Genomic DNA, 19,354 nt, shown 5'->3' with positions numbered 1-19,354 from the left:
AGGACTTCAAATTCGCCCTGTTTGTTCCTCATACTTAGAGCGTTAGTGGATAGGCATCCGAGTCCTTTTTAATTGACCCGTTTGCTTCAGAGGTGGTGTTCAGCAGGTTCTAACCAGTTCTGGAGAACCGGTAGTGGAAATTTTGAGTAATTCGGAGAACCAGTAAATACCACCTCTGACTTGCCCTGCCCCTATGTATTCTCTGCCTGCCGAGTCCCAGCTGGTCGGGAGGAACTGGGGATTGTGCAATAACCCCTCCCCTGGAGTGGGGGGGGGATGGAGATTTTACAGTACCCTTCCCTTGCCACACCCACCAAGCCATGCCACACCCACCAAGCCACGCCCACAGAAGTAGTAATTTTAAAAAATGAATCCCACCACTGGTTTGCTTCCTACATCTCCTGCTTCGTAGCGGAGTTCCCTTTCTTTCTTACCAGTTGGTTGATTGCCAAAAGGTTTATGCTTTGGATTAGGTCCTGAAAATTGCCTTCTCCCTCTCCTCCAGTTTTAGTTTGCTTGTTAGTTTGTTTAGTTTAAACTGGAAACTGATCTGTGGCTTCAGCCTTTAAAATTGTCCAGAGCATTCTGAGAGTAAATATGAAATACAATTGTGTAATTCTGTAGATTTCTATCAGATCAGCTATTGAAAGCATGCCTTGCCTCCATAACGTATTTGTGTATTTACTCCAACAGAAACAATTCTTGATCATCAATTTCTAAGGACAAACATGGGTCACTCTTGGCAACAAGAACAGTAGCAGTTAACCATATAGAAAGATCACAAAAATTTAACATGCAAGGCTGGTTTTAGCTAACGAAGTCAGCTGCAGGCTCTTGCTATCCCAAAATGATAAGTTTGAAACCCTATGGTATTTTATCAGAAGAAAACCACATTTCTATGAGAAGCCTAACCTCTTCATGATGGCTCTTCTAATCAAATCACGATTTCTTACGTCTTGCAATATGTCTGCATCTTCTAGGTCCCATATTTCTTGCTGCTGTGTTCTGGAAAATAACAGGCAAGAGGGAAAGTTTAACCAAAGCAACCCACAAGGGCTTGTATGATGTTAGAAATCATTTCGCAGTGAACAACAATGGAGTACAGCTGTACCCCATTGGATTGGTGCATGGATTAAATTAAGAGAGGCAGTAATATTAAAATAAACACTGGATAAGCAATATTGTTTAAATTTCTAGAAAAATAGCCATGCTATTCTGTAGCTGCATACATTTCTGACCTCCCATTTTACAACCCCCTTCTCAAATTATGTTTCTGTATCTCCTTCCTCCAAACTATATGCAAATGTAATTTAGAATAACAATTATAGAATAACAATTAATCTGATAGTGGCTAGCAACCCATGAAAATGTACTAAAACCTACATATGTGTGTGTGTGTGTGTATGTGTGTGTGTATGTGTGTGTGTGTGTGTGTGTATTTTCCAGCATAATTCTGGAAAATGCCTCAAGCAATTTCAACCAAACTTGGAACACAGATGACTTACTCTCTGGAAACAAATACTGTGGGAGTAAGATACCCCTAACACCTCTCAGGGGGGGTGTCTGTGTGTGTCTGTGTGTTACAGCATAACTCCAGAACACCCGGCCACTGAAATGAAAACGACTGAATTATATCTATTGTGTCAAGTCACAGTACTTTTGACAGTGATAATGTGTATTTTGGATTCAGGTTCTGTTAAGATACAGCCTGTTGTGCCTTACAATGGCTTCTACTGTACAGCACAGTGGAGTTGCCATGGTAATGGCTTCACAGTATTCCACAAGGGGACTCCCTCTAATGTAGGATAGGGATAGTAGTATAGTAGTAGTATAGTATAGTATAAGTTTATTTATAGGCCGCCCTTTTCCCTGAGGGGACTCAGGGCAGCTTACAACTTATGTAGGAGGGGATACATACAATGACGTATAGAACAATACATAATTAAAAAAATAGAGCAACATTCATCATTCGGGCGGGGACGGATTATAATCTTTAACCCCAGGCCTGACGGGATAGCCAGATCTTGAGGGCTGTGCGGAAGGTCTGGAGGGTGGTGAGGGTACGAATCTCCACGGGGAGATCGTTCCAAAGGGTCGGAGCTACTACTGAAAAGGCATACCCGGGCTATGCCGGGTTATCAGCTAGTTAGACTCTAAAAAACACTTTGTTAGTATCTACCACACCTGCCTGAGTCAACTTCACCTTGACTATGGCTCCCTAAAGTCAATTGATACTGTCTATAAAGTGTTTTGCTAAGGAGGGAATGGAATTGACCAGATCAAAACAAAAGCTGCTTCCATGCCACTTCTTGTTCTTCAAATCCTCTGTTCCAGAGCTGTGTTTCCATGCCACTATCACTGACCAAGCTAATTAATTTTGGCTCAACTATGGTACAGCTGAAATCATTTCTCTCTTACTGACACACCTTTTCCATTTGTAACGTTGAGGCTCTGCAGAATTTGTGAGCTCTTTGTCGTTCCCATTGGCAACTCTTCCCCCCTCCCATTTCCACACTGTCAACACAGGTGCAGCATCCTGCAGAAGGCTCTGTAAAGGTTTCTTGATGGCTTCACAAGTCTCCCTTCCTATTAACTTTTAAAAATTTTACTTTGGAAAGAACCAGGCAAGTGTAGACCATTCTGCTGGTTCCATATTAAAATGCAGCCAGGATGGATTTGGGGTGCTTGACTCTTGGATGATCCTTACAACTGTTCCTCAATATGCCATTAGCCTATGTAAAGTTAGAGTGAATTTCGTATGGGGCCTTTTTATTCCCTCTTTGTCTCTGCCAGGGACCAGTTGACTGCACTGTCCCAAGTTGCTTTTAAAAAAAGGGGAGGGGGGAACTGCCTCATGTCTGGGATATGTGTATGAACAATTCCTTCTGTATGGAGGGGATATCAGTCTCTCCCTCGCCCTAGCAATATTTGGCACCTTGCCTGTTGGAATTATTTAGACCAAGCATGTCCAGCCCATGGCCCGCCACACGTTGCCATGGACAGCCAGTAATGCGGGCCCACAAGAATGTAAACCTTTAACATGAATAGGTGATTTCTATACATCAACTACATATTTTATATGTGGCCCAAGACAATTCCTCTTCATTCAGTGTGGCCCAGGCAAGTCAAATTGTTGCACATCCCTGATTTAGACTTATCTCCACTATAAAAAAAATGCAACCCCTATTAGTGTCACTGGGGAAATCATTTGATTGTACAATTACCAGCATTCTCTCTTTCATCATCACAACTTCCAGGAAGCTTTTAAGTGCTACAAAGGAATGGGAACGTGATGGCCTCTCATTTATAGCAAATAAACATAGACATTTACAGACAAATGCACGTAGTACATTTTCAACATATCAAAGCAGCTAATTAACTCAATTTTCTTTCTAAATGAAGCGGGGGGGGAAGGGATTGTGTTTTTCTTGCTCTGAGAACTGAACAGCTCAGAATGAGACATTCACCGATTAACATTTTCTGCAGTACCCTATTGGTGAGCTGGAAAGTGGCCACTGACAGGCTTCTGGTATTGCTGGCATGCACATAGTGTTCAATTTAAAAGTATTCATTTAGTGACCATTCGAAGTTACAACAGCAGTGAACAAAGTGACTTATGACTGGTTTTCACATTTACAACTGTTGCAGCATCCCCATGGGCACTTGATCAAAATATGGGTGCTTAGCAATGCATTTATGGCAGCTGCATTGTCCCGGGGTCATGTGATCAGCATTTGTAACCTTCCTAGCTGGCTTCTGACAAAGTCAATGTGGGAAGCCAGATTTATTTAACAATTACAGTGGTTTATTTAACAACTGTGGCAAAAAAGGTAATCAAAGTCATTTAACAACTGTCTTGTTTAGGAACAGACGTTTTGGGCTCCATTGTGGCCGTAAGTCAAGGGTTACCTGTAGTCCTTCTCTATGATAGATTAGACAGAACTTCTCCAGAAAAGGAAAGGAAAGGAGAACGCCTGTATAAGTACTCCAGCTACTCCTTCCAAGCAGACTACAGGACAGTAGTTTCCGGTAGGATTGAGCCCCGGGAAATGACGGCATCAACCATCTTATTTATGTATTCTATTTATTGGCTACCTATCTTACCACAGGGTAACTCTTTCTCAACATACTTTCTCGCAGTAATGCCCTTTAAAGAACATTAAGTTTACAAGCCTCCCTTTCTAATCATGATTGGAACTTGCCAAGGACTTCCCAAGTTCACAAAAACGGCATGCACAACTGTTGAGAAACAATCTGAAACACGTCAATTTTAACAATTTACATTCAAAGGTAAATTTTCCTGAGGTTGCAGATATGACAGGAAAGAAGCTTGTTACTGATTTTTTTTTGACAAAAGTATTTATATGCTGCTTCTCATAGCACACATTCCTGAAGCAGTTTATAAAAAAAGTATTGTGGAATTTAAAAAATAATAATGAAATTCACCTCTTAAAAGGCATGCCATACAAAATTAACATGGGAGGCTAACTTATAAAAGAGGTGTAGAATGTCAGTTACCACAAAAAGTCATTATGCCATTAGGCCATGAAATTTACAAACCACATCTCTCAAGCCATAACTAACCAAGTTTTCTGTCCTGCACAATCACCTACTAATATGGGATAGTACACATAGCATATTTTTCAGAGTATAAGACACACTTTTTACCTACTAAAAGAGGCTGAAAAATTGGGGTATGTCTTATACTCCGAATGTAGCTTTTTACGAAGCTATTTTTCAGCCCTAATGAGGCGCTAATGAGCAAAGCGATCTTCTGTGCTTTGTTTGTTTTTCTCATTGCTGCTTCCTCTGATGATCAGCTGTGCTTTAGAATCTGTTTTTCAGCCCTAATGAGGCGCTAGTGAGTGAAGTGATCTTCCGGGCTTCCCCTGCTTTTCTCATTGCTTCTCTCTCCAACAATCAGCTGTGCTTTACAAGCTGTTTTTTATCCCCAACCAGGTGCGTGCTCAAAACCAGCAAACTTATGTGCTGAAGCTGACCAGACTAAGGATGCTAGCCAGATGAATACCTGGTAGGCAGGATTTTTTCCCCCTATTTTCCTCCCCAAAAACTAAGGTGCATCTTATACTCCAGTGCGTCTTATACTCCAAAAATACGGTAAGTTGCAGAATTAAAAGCCTTGCACAACTTTTCACTCTTCATCATGCTGAAAAGGATAAAAACAAAGGGGAGACGTCAATCCTGATTCAGTAAGTTTTGCACCCCACCACTGCTCTCCATCACCCAAATAATTGATATTCTCAGCTCAGGCATCACTGATTGCCTGTAGAAGAACACAGACTTAAACACAGAACTGGCAAAGCCGATAACGCTGTCTGGCAGCATTATTGCAACATACAAACACAACAATCTGCGAATCGCAAAGGTGCTTTTTTTCAAGAGGCAACTGGTCTTTGTTTTTTCTTTAATGACGTTTCACTTCTCATCCAAGAAGCTTTTTCAGCTCTGACTGGATGGTGGGAAGAAGAACTGAGGAAGTTTCTTGGATGAGAAGCAAAACGTCTTCAAAGAAAAACCAGAAAGTCCAGTTGCCTCTTGAAAAAAGCACCTTTGGGATAACCATGACCTGGATGACTTGAGAATCTCCATAGACAACACTCTGAGAAGCAAGTCAGGTTCTCTGGATCTGAGATTTTGCATTCTGCAGAAACACTAAACCACAATGCATGTGAACAGAATTCTCATGTCCAGCTGCACAGCATTGCTCACTCTTTAGTATTAGCATCAAATAGCGTGCTTTAGCATTCAACTCCTTTTTAGCTTTGGTGAGACCTGATTGCTAATAACAATGTTAATTTATTATTCAATAGCCCATTCCCTGATTACGGACATCAGAGCCAGGGGCGTCAGTAGAGAATATCGACAGTGTCAAAGTGATTGGTAGAATCAAGTGATCAAAGCCCTGCTCCTTTTTAATGTGAGTTGCATGCACACCATTCAAAGAGGTAAGGCTTTGATAACCCCAGTTATGCCTACCAGTTTGTCACCATTGATTACCCTCCCACCCCACCCCACCCCATTCAGGCCAGCAACAAAGTCTACAATCCATATAGACATTCATATATTGCCACATGAAAGCTGTAAAATCATTGTGCTTGACAGATTGGATATGAGTAATAAAAAACGAATGGCATTTTAATTCTCCACCAATATTTTACACTACTACAGAATAATAAAATTAAAGATAGTCCTCAACTTACAACCACAATTCAGTCCAGAATTTATGCTGCAAAGTGAGAAATTTTTAAAGTTAAGTTTTGCCCCATTTTAAGACTTTTCTTGCCACATTTGTTAAGTGAATTGTTTCAGTTGTTAAATTAGTGACCCGGTTGTTAAGTGAATCTGCTTCCCCATTGACTTTGCTTGCCAAAAGGTCGGAAAAGGGGGATCACACGATCCAGGGACACTGCCACCATCATAAATGTGAATCAGTTGTCAAGCATCAGAAAAATCACGTAACCTTGGAGATGCTGCAATGGTTATAAATCTGCCAAATGGTCATAATTAACTTTTTCACTGTCGTAACTTTGAAAGATCACTAAGTGAACTGTTGTAAGTCGAGGACTACCTGTACACTATGAAAAAGAACTCACCATTTCCCCCTAGTGACTGATTACACCACTTTTATTGTTGAAAAGCTTTTTCTAACAATGAATCAACACCTCCCTTTCTGTTGTAATTTAAGTTGACTAAAGTTGAAAAAATCAGTCACAAAAGGAAGCCGAGCCACAAGAACACTTTGAATTTTTTTGCCCTCTTCATTTCTTTGCTGCATACCTCCAAATTTGGGAGACGGAGTAGGGAAGCATTATTGATCCCATTATTCCACTGCTTCGGTTGTATAGTGAAAGAATATATAACACCAGCTGAGCAATGAAGCATTATTGTGCAACTCCAGCACAATGTTACTGTGTCCAACTTTTTAGGGAGACAAGATCAGAATTGTGGCATTTGCAAATGAGGCTCACTGGGAACCAGACAGGGGTAGATGCCCTGCATTAGCCTAAAATCTATATAGATATAGAAGTGGCTGTGTTTGTATGTTCCAGCATAATGCTGGAATGCCTCGAGCAATTTCAACCAAACTTGGTACACAGATGACTTACTCTCTGGAAACAAATACTGTGGGGGTGTTGTAACAGCCCTCCGGGGGGAGGGGGGGTGTCTGTTACGATAGCCTGTTGTGCCTTCAAATGGCTTCTACTATACTGCCATAAAATGGCTTCTACTGTACAGTGCAGTGGAGTTGCCCTGGTAGCAGCTTCACAGTACTCCACAAGGGGGAAAATCCAACATTAGAAATTATGTTTGGTCCAGACATTTTCCCCCTATAAATAAATACCAGGACAAGGGCGGGTTATCAGGTAGTAGTCAATAAATACTGCTATGACCCCATTCACCAGCAATCTTCTGTCTTGATCTTCAACATAAAGAACAGTGAAATTGAATATATTTTCCACATATTATAGTTCTCACTGGATGCTATTGGTTTAAGGAGGAAAAATACCATTTTATCAATGGCACAGCTAAGTCAGGGTTTCTCAAACATGGCATGCTGGCTAGGGAATTCTGGGAGTTGAAGTCCACACGTTGCAAAATTGCCAAGTTTTAAATATACTGAGCAAAGCTGAGTTAAGCTACACTACACTAAGGTTGTGCTGTTTATACCTGGAGCAATATTATGGTGTCAACGTTTTTAAAATGTTGCTAGGGAATATTTGTGCATAAGTAGGAGCCAGCAGTAAATGGCTCTAAGGGAAATATTTCTACATCCTAACACAACTGAGCTAGTTTATAAACCTGAATGTCCTGGTTAACTGCTTTGGTGTTTGACCTCAGTGATCTGGCAGCTTGCCTTTCACACAAAAAACTTCCACCAAGGATACTATGCTTTACAAGACAAGTCATGCCTAGCTGGGTAACTGCATGGATTCTTCATATAAAGCTTCAGATACGGTTAAGCTAGCGTTTTAAGCCTTCAGTGCAGAAGCCCATGTAAATATATTTATTTTTGTACAATAATGTGCACATTTCCATCTGGCCATCACAAAGGTTTTCTGGACAACTTGGTCTAGCTCTACCTACACAAACATTGACAAAAGGTCAAGTACCTAAGCTGTAACAGTTAGAATGGACTTCAAGAAACCCATCTCCACAGGCCTGGAGACTATAAATATATAAAAATTGAGAATTATTTCAAGTTAAGATACATTAAAATTTGATAGAGTTTCCTAGATCTAAGCAAGGTAAACCCAAGTGGATGAAAAATGGAAGAATCAGGACTATAAGGCTGTGAAGTTAAAAATATCACACCGGAACAGAGTGCCAAATCACATTCATGTGTTGCTCACTAGAAGTTAATCTCAGCTAGAGAGAATATTTAAATGTTTTCACTCTGGAACACAAATTCACTCTATTATCACTTAGATGGTAATTACAACCTCAGAACAGCAGCAAAATTTATCCCAGAGATAAAACACAAAGCAGACACACAACCTATTAACAGATAATGGGTGAACCTGCAATAATTTTTAGTTGGCTTGTTTACTAGTGAATCCAGCTACCTTGTATATAACAGGCTGCTTAACTGAGAGAAAATAAACAATGCAAATAACTCATATGAATATCCAGAAAGAGACCATTAAAAAGGCAACATCAAGCCATTGTTTCTATCTGCACTTTTTTTTAAAAAAATCACAGCTTAAGACAATAGAGTCAACCATTTCCAGGATTCCAGAATCACAAGGGGAAATGGGTTCATGAAAAAGGGAATAATTAAATCTATTATTGAATATTGTTGTTGAGCAATTTGCAATGAAATAAAGAAATAAAGTAAATGGCAGTATATGAAAACATGCTCCTGCAATGGTTTTCTAGTATCTGTATATGTGCTTTCAAGTCAGTGTTGTCTTCCCTGTAATTTTCTTGGCAAGATTTAGGAAATGGTTTGCCCTTGCCTGCTACCTAGGACTAAGAGACAGACCCTAACTATTAGACTACACTGGGCCCCTTTCTAGTATCTAGGCTCAATCAAAACAGACAAGAGGCTGGTTCTCGGCTGGGATTGGACTTCCAACTTCTGGATTTGGAGGAGGGGGGAGCTCTGCATAAATCATGATTTCTCAATCCAAAACTCAAGCATGTAGGCCAGTCATGACTCATAGGTAGTAGGAGCTCTGGAGAACAAGCATACATACAAAGTTTCATTCGAATTGACTACCACCAGTAAATGTTAAAAAAGACAGACCAACCTATATATCTGAACAGGCAAAGGAGGATATGAGCAATTGGAAAGGAGGACAAACAGGGAGAAGGTGGACACACAGTTTAAATTTCTTAATACCCACAAAATACCCTTTTTTAAACTGCAATATTTTTCCAACAAATCATAATTTTCAAGAACATAGGCTAATGATAATATAGCGCCAATAATACAATTCTCAAATTTGTCCATATAAACATAGGATGAGTAGTGTGGTATAAAAATTAGAATGATCATAGATTTGAAGGGAATGGGTTGAAGTCGACTGTTGGGAGTCAGGAAATGAATAACATAAATCTAGGCTGTCAAACCTGTCGACAGATGAGGAAAAGGAGCAATTAGAAAGCCGTAATACCCCCTCCCCTCAAAGTTTGAACAACTACTGCTATGGAAACAGTTCAATTATTTTATTTTTTAAAAAAACCCAAGATATTCAAAAGCAGACAGCATTTGACATAAATTTAACCAGCCAGACAAACTTAGGACAGGCAAATTCAGCACTTCAGCTTCCAATTAAATATTGTATCAGATACTAGAAGTCTGGGGTTTGAAGCAGTGGTGAAATTCATTTTTTTTTACTACCGGTTCTGTGGGCGTGGCTTGGTGGGTGTGGCAGGGGAAGGATACTGCAAAATCTCCATTCCCTTGCCACTCTGGGGGAAGGATATTACAAAATCTCCATTCCCACCCCACTCTGGGGCAAGCCAGTTCTCTGAACTACTCAAAATTTCTGCTACTGGTTCTCCAGAACCTGTGGAATTTCACCCCTGGTTTGAAGGATAGCCTTCAAATTTAAATTGACCTCTCTTAATGTTGGCAAAAGTGAAACACTGCTCTATCTGGACTCCCCAAAGAAACCGAGCTAGTGATTTAGTCACAAACAACTTTATAGCTGCTGGTAGAAAATCAACTCCTTTCAAGTGGAAAAAGTGCAGAACAGCTGCTGACTTCTCTTTGGTCAACAAGGTCACTTAATTGACTTGAGCTTCCTTCCTTCCTGCAGTATGAAATATTGCACCTGGGGGGGTTTAAACATCTAACCAGATCAATAACCTTACCGTCGATACTGGGTTTACATATCCTTGGTCTTTTAACAAAGACCATTAATTTTTACCTTTTGATAACTAATTCAAAGGTTAGTAGTGGCATCTTTAAGATGCCTAATAAATGAAGCATCTGAAAAAGTAGGAGTGTTAACACACTAACATATTTAGCTTTCTTCTGTGTTGAAAATTGATCATGTAGCCGGCTTTGTGGGTCACATCAGAATTGTTTTATATTTCATATACAAATAGTACAGTTCATTTTTCTTATAGGATTTCTCTTCAGATCAAATCTAAAGTTATCACTGAAATCAACAAAGTTCTAGGCTTGATGGAATGTTTTTACCCAGATCCAATTCCCCAGTCAATAGTGGTGGATTGATCAATTCTAAATCCATCTTGCTTCTCTTCTATTTTCCTGATTCAATCTTGGAATTTTCAACTTAATTGCCTAGCATAGAGCTAATTAATTAATTAATTTAGTCCATGAGATTAAAAGATCTATAGCTAGTGCTCAATACTGTCCCTTTTATAAAAAGAGGGTGGCCATTTCCCAGAGGTCTTGGCATTATTATCAAAATATGCTAAAAGTGAAACAAGTACCCATCCCCACCAATAAGTTTTAGTTTTAACTAATGGTGCTGTGGTATAATTATAACTTGTATTATAATGTATAACGTATAAAGTATTAACACAAAAGTACTCTCTAGATTTTAGGAAAGTAACCAGTAGATTTCCAAATTCTATTGGCCAGTAATATGTGCCCATAAGGCTTGAGGCTGTTGGAAATTTGGAATTCATCATCTGGGAGGTCAGATATTGCTTAGCCCTTTTGTTACTTGCTTGTTTGCTTGCTTATTTAAAATATTTATATAGTTGCTATCTTATAATCAACTCTGGTTGGCTCCAAAATCCATTAAAGGATTTCCTCTTATTTCTAAATTATCTGATTTTTGAGAACTAACTACTCCAAACACATGTTTCATGCTGAGTTATTCAAAGATGATGACCTTCCAGCTTCTTCCATATGTGATATGGTTATTTCATGAAGGGTTAAATGGTACAGAGAGAAAGCCAGCTAAATTAAACAATGATGTTGTTCCTTGATGTACATTTGCCTTGTTACTGATTCAACACAAGGAAGTTCACAGTATTCCCACTCATTGTCATGGAAAGTTTAAAGTAGTCTGCAGTAGTTATTACAAGGTACACTAAAGTAGTTATTTCCCAATCAAATATTTTCCAGGTAGCTTTTGGTATGGCCAATAACATAGTGGCTTGAACTCTGGGGACTTCCAGTCCCAAACACCAGATAAAAGCAAGTGTGTGTGTGCGCGCGCACACACACACACACACACACACACTTGTTGAAACACTGCAGTATTTTCATCTGCTCCGATGGTATGCTTCACCTTTATGCAAATGTATAAAGAAAAATGTTAATTACAACTAGTTGAAATATACAAATTGGAGTACAACCTCTGGATATTATGTGTTGCCAATGATTCTCAGAGTTGATCAAGTTCTTTTTCCTGGAGGAAACAAAAGTGAAGGAAGAATTACTGCTTAAAGGGAATGTTTGAGAAATTTATTTAGGATAGCAAACAGAGTTTAATGTAATTTGACTTTCTCAAGTATCTTCCATATCATTTCCATGTTTTTAGAGGGAACTTAAAGTTAACGAGAACTAAAATATAAGATTTTTAGCAGAATCTCCATTAAGAAAAAATGTCCACCGATATACTGTTAAAACTTGGTTTAGACATATTTCTTGACTCCATGTTGTTCTTAGCCTTCCCAAAAATATATGCTTTGAATTAATATTTAATGAGACACATATTCTACCTTAAGTTGCTGACTGGTTTTAATGAACACATTTGCAAAAATCACTCTATGAATGAACTACTAAACTTTGATATAAACGCTTAGATTAACGTTTACTGTAAAGAGAGATCAGAGTCTGGGCAGATGGAAGGTTGGTATTCCTAATTAGTTTTGCTCCATCAGAATCATTCTTAGAATTACACAACAAATACAGGCCAGAGATAAAATGATTAGTGATAAACAGTGTATCTGAAATCTATCAACTTTTTCATATTTTTTGTAGTCAGAAACAAACTTAGCAGATCCTAAAATGAGGATGGGCAAGAATGGTAATCTAATTAGTTAATTATAGTGGGGCATCATTTCACAGCATGGTACTCTCCAAGTAATCTGCATCTTCAGTTAGTATATGGAAGTTTTTTCTTCTTGCAGTGTTTGTGTTGTAAATCATATCAGTTTAATTAGACAATAAAATGAAACCTAAAACACTCAGGCAAGAATTACTGAGGAACGGATAATTTCCAGCCCCTGAAGATAAAGAAAATGGGGTCAAACTATTTTCCAAAGCACCTGAAGCCAGGACAAGAAACAATGGATGGAAACTAATGAAGGAGAGAACCAACCTAGAACTAAGAAGAAAATTCCTGACAGTTAGAACAATTGGAACAACTTTCTTTGAGAAGTTATGGGGTGCTCCAACACTAGAGATTTTAAAGAAGATATTGGACAACATTTGTCTATCCAATCTATTATTCTGTTATTCCCCCATCTGCTTCACTGAAGCCTTGGTAGAAATCTTAATCTACTTCTCCCAAAACCTGAGAGAGTGGAATCTATGGAAAGATTTGGTTTCCTCTCTCACTCGATTATCCGTATGTCCGAGGAACACAGCTATTGTGTTTCCCCGAAACTACGATATGTCCTGATAATAAGGCCATGCCATATTTTTCCTGTGGGCAAAAATATATGCCCTCCCCCGATAATAAGCCCCCTGGACAACCCACCCCTCCAGCCAGGCAGAGCGCCAGTCATCAACCTAGCGATATCCCGAAGGCGCCGGGAGCTGGGAGGGAGGGAGGGCAAAGGCCCTCACATTGTTTGCCGCCTTTGGGATACTACTAGGTTGGTGAGTGGTGCTTTGCCCAGTTGGGCACTTGGCAACCAGCATTAATTTACAATGGTTGTTATATCCCTGGGTCATCTGATCACCATTTGCAATCTTCTCAAAAGCAGAGCTTCTGAAAAGCACAATCAATGGAAGGAAGTTGGATTTGCTTAACAAATCTGTGACAAAAAAGTTGTAAAATTGGGTACGACTCATTTAACCACCACCTTGCTTAGTAAGAGATATTCTGATCCCAACTGTGGTCATAAATCAAGGACTATCTATAATGGAAGCAGGGGAGAAAGGTATCATATCTCTTCCTCCATGACTTCCTCTTCCTGGATTTCTTTCTGTATGAATGAAGGCGAATATATGTGTCCCAGGATAATGTTGCAGGATCCAATCTGGGTCAGTCCCCAGCACCAGAGATTTTGCCTCTCAAGCTTTTGGACTCATGCTGGAGCCCATCCTCTCTCTAGTTTCCCTGAGGATGGGCTCCAGCACAAGTCCAAACGCTTGGAAGACAAAACCTCTGGTCCTGGTGACCGACCCAGATTGGATTCTTTCTGTATTCTTCCAAGAAGAGTCCAATGCCTACATGTATAGCAAGCTAAACCTGAATGGTGGGTAAGTGAATGAAGGTGATTGAGCCTCACCTACTATGAACTATGGACCTGACCCCTGGGCCACTAAATGATACACTTCAGGGCACATTAAAACTCTTTATGTGTGCCATACAAGATGACACAGAATATTACTTGACATGGAATAGATTTTATGAGTCATTAGAGATAAGAGATAGAAATTAGATGAAGAAAGATTATTGCTATGTATGAACTAAATATAAAGGTGGTCTATAATTATAAATATGCCAATATATTCAACAGAATTATAAATAAGTAATATAAAAAGAAATCTAGGCAAAACCATTCTGTTATATTATTACTATTGTTACCAGATACCGTATTTGTTAATATTTTTATTGGGTTTTTTTTCCAATTTTCTTTTGTAAATGATAGACCCTGACAATACACTGTATTCAAAATGTTTATGAATAAAAAAATAAAATAAAACTCTTTATGTGTGCCATGCAGCATGTAATCAAATCTTCTATAATGTGTTGAAGCTGTCCAATAGGTATGTATGAGACCCAAGTAGAACCAATGTGGAAACTTCAGTAATTGCTGGTGAAATATATGTATAAACAGAGCACAACACAAAGAGAGAGAACTTGATAATAACCAAAATGCATAAAATCTGGTTTCTAGCTGACAGGAAGAAAGAGCGATTTGAAAACTAACAGTTTGACTTGCAGTAATTGAATTAAAAAGTATAAACATGTGATTCCCAGATTAAGAAGTGTAGATAAAAGTTCCATTCCCAATTTAAATGGAACTTTTATATTGACAGAGTAAGAGATCTATTTAAATTAGACTGTGAAACTTGGGTCTATATATTCTAATGATTGGATTAGAGAAAGACTTTTTCAAAAATGGCCACTCTACATGTTGGGTAATCTAGACTAGGGAAAAGGTGTTGGAAGGCGAAAAACAGTAAAGGGCAAGTAGTAGTCCAAATCATCTGAAGACATTAGCTTGAAGAATGCTAGTATAAGTTACAGCACCAAGAAAAAAAAAGACTTTTTAAACTCTCTAAGTACTACAAGACTTTTATTATTATGCTGCAAGAGACTAAAGATACTCGGATACCATGGCCAAAGGGGATTCTATAGTTCTTAACACACTTCATTTTGGCTGTCAATGTTTCAGAGACACATTTAAATGACTCATAAGAAGATAAGAAACACCAAAACCACATCAAAGGCATTTAAAACTTTTAAGAAACATTCTAGTCTCCATTCTACTCTCAAGACACCAGAAGCACATTTGTGGATGTTTTAATACTACCCTATTTTAGTTTGAATTCCCTTCCGGCACCTTATGTACCTCAGATCAAAAGATTGCCCTAAAGTGTGCACTTCAAATATTATTTTAAAAATGGTTGCGGGAAACTCTCTTCATAAGAAACCATGAGACCAAGAAACAAAAGCTACCTCATTCATACACTTTGCATATGTACACACACACACACACACACACTTTGCATCTTTAAAGTTCGGTCTAAATACTTAACTATTGTTTTTCTTGAGAACTGATTATATCACTGCAAGTAGGTAGAAATTATGAATTTTGGTGATGCCAGATGATAAAATGAAGGCCGTGAAATAAATTTGTAAACAAGACGATATGCTAGAGATATTGCCTATTATTCTCTACAAAATATAGTAGCTGAGAAAAATCCCTGATTCATATTTAAAGGGCCTCAAAGTATCCTTGAGGGCACATTTCCAAATATGACTAAGTAAAGAAACGCAGACAGATCTTGCTTTGTTACTTGAAGTACAACTTATTCCTGAACAGATGCAATATGGTTAAGGTGACCAGACGTCCCGATTTTGGCGGGACAGTCACGATTTTGCACAATTTGTCCCGCATCCCAGGGCATTCTTAAAAAGTCCCGATTTTTGTGACCGGACCCGGACGTAAGCCTGCCCCGCCCCCAGCCCTGTATACCCATCCCAGCCGGCCGGTATTTTGTCCCTTCTGTCTCCCAGTTGCTCAGAAAAGCAACTTCGGGAAGGTCCTTTGCTAGCAGGCAGGTTCTAGGACGCCTGCCGCCACCAAAGGACCTTCCCAGAGTTAATTTTCTGAGCAACGAGACAGAAGGGACGCAATCTCCTTTCATTCTCCCTCTGCCTCATTCACTCGTTTGGGCAGCAAAAAACGAAAGAAAATCACATAGCCAAGGACAAAGGAGCCTGCAGCCTCCTTCATTCAAATGTTCAGACAGCGGGGATGGGGGGATTTCTTGCATGCCTTTTTTCTCTGAAGCCGCGCCGGATTCAGCAAACCAGGCAGCACGTGCCCTTGGGATTGTGCAACAGCTGAAGAACAGGAGGCGAGAATTCAGGTACTGCACAAGGCCATGGGCACGCCCTACCCTCTTCTCTCTGATAGCCGCCTGGTTAAAAAGGAAGAAGAGGAGGCTCCGCTAGTCCAGAGCCCATCCGCGGGGGCAGGGATCCCCCTCGCATTCCTTGTCTTCCTCGATGGGCTCCTCCTCCTTTTTAACCAGGCGGCTATCAGAGAGAGAAGGGCAGCGCAAAGGAGGAGCAGAACGGCCTTAATCATGTCGAGCTGCCCAGTCAAAAAACCCTTTCCTTCTGTAGAAAAAAAAAGGGGGGGGAATTCCAGAGACCGACTGAAAGAGGGAATCCTCAGCCAGGGCACCCTTTGCTCTGCCACAGCAACCTTTTCAAGCAGGATCAGACTAGTTTGAAAGCCTCACCTTCTACTTCGGCGGGGAAATTCCCCAGGCTCCGTCCTGCAGAAAAAAATCTCCTTCGCTGAAACTCGAGAGGCAAGCGCTGCCTCCGCCTGCCAGAATCTCTGGAGAGAACTTTACAACTAGCTGAGGAGCGGTGAGCAGCGGACTTGAGCATTTGCACGCATTAAGCCAAGGTCCTGCTGAGCCCCGCTACTTTGGACGACCCGATGGATTTTACGATGGATGTGCACTCCCAGGAGGTGCTGAAGAAAGACAGGCAGCTCAGCCTGATCCAGGATGATAGGTGCGACAGCAGCTTACAGACAGAGACAGAGAGACACACACACAGAGTGAGAAACACACACACACACACACACACACACACACACACACACACACGGGAGGGATGAGAGACAGAGAGAGAGAGACACAGAGAGACAGACACACAGAGAGAACGACAGAGAGAGAGAGACAGAGGGAGGGAGACAGAGGCAAAGAGCCATACAGAGAGTGAGAGACAAACAGATACAGAGAGAGAGAGAGAGAGGCTGAAGGAGCGTTTATGCATAGAAGGGGGATTTAAGAAACTTCGGAGTGAATCCAGGAAGAGATGGAGGACTGGCTTTTTGCTCCGATTTCTGAGCCCCCAGCTGTTAGTGACGGAAGAGGAGGAGGACGAAGGAAGGGGTTGCATTTTGTCAGGCTGACAGCTCATTCTATGGCGTTTTTAAAAAGTCCCATTTTTTTTTAAGCACAAAAGTAAAAATCTGCAAAAAGTCATGGGGAGGCCCTGGAATTGTTCCTCGCAAAGCATCATGGTCGCAGAGAATGCAAATGAAGGTGCTTATCTCCCCGCCTGGCTCCATGTCCTTCTATTCAAATCGGAGTCACGCTGAGTCCCATTCAGAGGGCGGAGGGACGCTGTGCTTTTTTGTTTTGTTTTACCCATGTTCTCACAACCATGCAAAGATGGGTTTTGTGCTACAAGGATCTTTCTTTCTTTCCCTGTCTGCGGTTCCGATTGCAGTTGCTTCGGATTAAAGCGTTTGTCAGCCTCCGCTTTGCTGCTGCTTCGGCTGCCATTGAAACGGGGAGGGGGGCATGGTATTTGGGAGGGGGCTCATTGTTGTGCTGGAGGAAGATTCTAGATTTTGAACTGTCCACCTTACTGCGCATGTGGAGGAGGAGGCGTGTTTCCTGCCAAGGCCAACGGACCAGCATTCCATCCTGGTGATGCCTTTCAAAGTTATCTCACACCTGACATTTGGGAGAATTATGATTGGACTGTGCATGGGATGCCAAGGGGAGGGGAATGAATTATATAATATATTCTTCGCTTTCGCGCCTAAATATTCAGACTTAGCTTAGCTTCGCTTCTATTCATTTATAATTAGTAAAAGTACACTTGATTTCTACCAATGGAGTCCTGTGGTTTTCTTTCCTGATTTTTGAATGAAGAAGAGCTGACACCATTTCTCATTCCTTGCAAAACTGGTGAAATGGCAGGGCTGCCTCCCTCCCCCCTTTCCTTGCAGCACCCTCAGTTGCAAAATGTTCCCCTGATTTGGTTTATAAATTCGCAGCAATGCGATCCAACAAATAGGAAAGTTTTAATAAGATCTTCTGACTTTATTTGGTCTCTGCTGCCCCCCACTCCCGCCCCCTTAGCCTTTGGGTTTTGTCCCCTCCCAAGGAGAGAGTGGGAAGGAGAGGAAGAAAGGAAGGAGGGAGGGGGGAAGGAAAAGAAGAAGGGATGGGGGAGAAGATGGAAGGAGAAAAGATGGCAGGAAGGAGAAAGAATAAAAGGAAGAAGGAGGAAGGAGGAGGAGGAAGATGGAAGAAGAAAGGAAGAAAAAGAAGGGAGGGAGGGAGAAAAGAGGGAAGGAGGTAGGAAGAAAAGGGGAAGAGAGGGAAAGAGCAGAAAGAAAGAGAATGAAGTTGGATAGGCAAGAGGAAGGAGGAAGGAAAGAAGAAAGAAAAAGGGAGAGAGAGGAAAGAAGAAAAGATGGAATTAGAAAGGAAAGAAGGGAGGGAGGAAAGGGGAAGACAGGGAAAGAGCAGAAAGACAGAGAAGGTGAAGGTAGATAGGCAGAAGGAAGGAAGAAGGAAGAAATAGGAAGGAGGGAAGGTGAAAGGATGGAAGGAACAGAAGCGAAGGGGAAGAGAGAGATGGAAAGAGCAGAAAGACAGAGAAGGTAGATAGGCAAAAGAAAGGAAGCTGAAAGAATGGAAGGAGGAAGGAAGAGAAAAGGAGGAAGGGAGTGAGTGAGGAAAGAGAGAATAGAAGGAGAAAGGAAGGAAGAGAGGGAAAGAGCAGAAGATGGCTAAGGTAGATAAGCAAGAGGAATGAAGGAAGGAAGTGAGGTGTCTCGAGGAGGGGGAAAACCTTTAGTGACCAAAGTTACAATGGCATTGAAAAAAGTGACTAATTACCATTTTTCACACTTAGCGACCGTTGCGACCATTTTTCACACTTAGCGACCGTTGCAGCATCCTTATGGTCACATGACCAAAATTTTGTTTGGCAACAGATTCGTATTTATGATGGTTTCAGTGTCCTGGGGTCATTAATCGCCTTTTATGAGCTTTTGACAAAATATAAAATTTTTAATCAAACACACACACCCCGGTCAATGGTGTCCCTCTTTACCAATCTGAAAATCTGGTCACCTTAAATATGGTGAATTAGTTCAGATAAGAATAATGTTACATAATTTTGTACGTTAGCTAGTTCCTGCCATATATCTTCAGCACAATCAGAAAACCAGTATT

The 19,354-nt window shown here is 40.6% G+C and overlaps 1 protein-coding gene across 2 annotated transcripts in view; it reads right to left on the bottom strand.

Annotated features, from left to right (window-relative positions):
* The window catches only part of ST6GALNAC2 (ST6 N-acetylgalactosaminide alpha-2,6-sialyltransferase 2), a 48,686-nt gene that overhangs the window by 22,281 nt on the left and 7,051 nt on the right, over nucleotides 1-19,354 (bottom strand). For both annotated transcript variants that reach the window (XM_014065248.2, XM_014065249.2), the window contains exon 2: nucleotides 913-1,005. In XM_014065248.2, the coding sequence (XP_013920723.2) occupies nucleotides 913-1,005 (93 nt within the window). The remainder of the gene's footprint in view (nucleotides 1-912; nucleotides 1,006-19,354) is intronic.

This window comes from Thamnophis sirtalis, unplaced genomic scaffold, assembly GCF_051295495.1.
Source record: "Thamnophis sirtalis isolate CommonGarterSnake01/CBP01778 unplaced genomic scaffold, rThaSir2_p1.2 scaffold_3, whole genome shotgun sequence".
NCBI lineage: Eukaryota > Metazoa > Chordata > Lepidosauria > Squamata > Natricidae > Thamnophis > Thamnophis sirtalis.
This window is presented reverse-complemented; position numbering and strand designations above follow the sequence as displayed.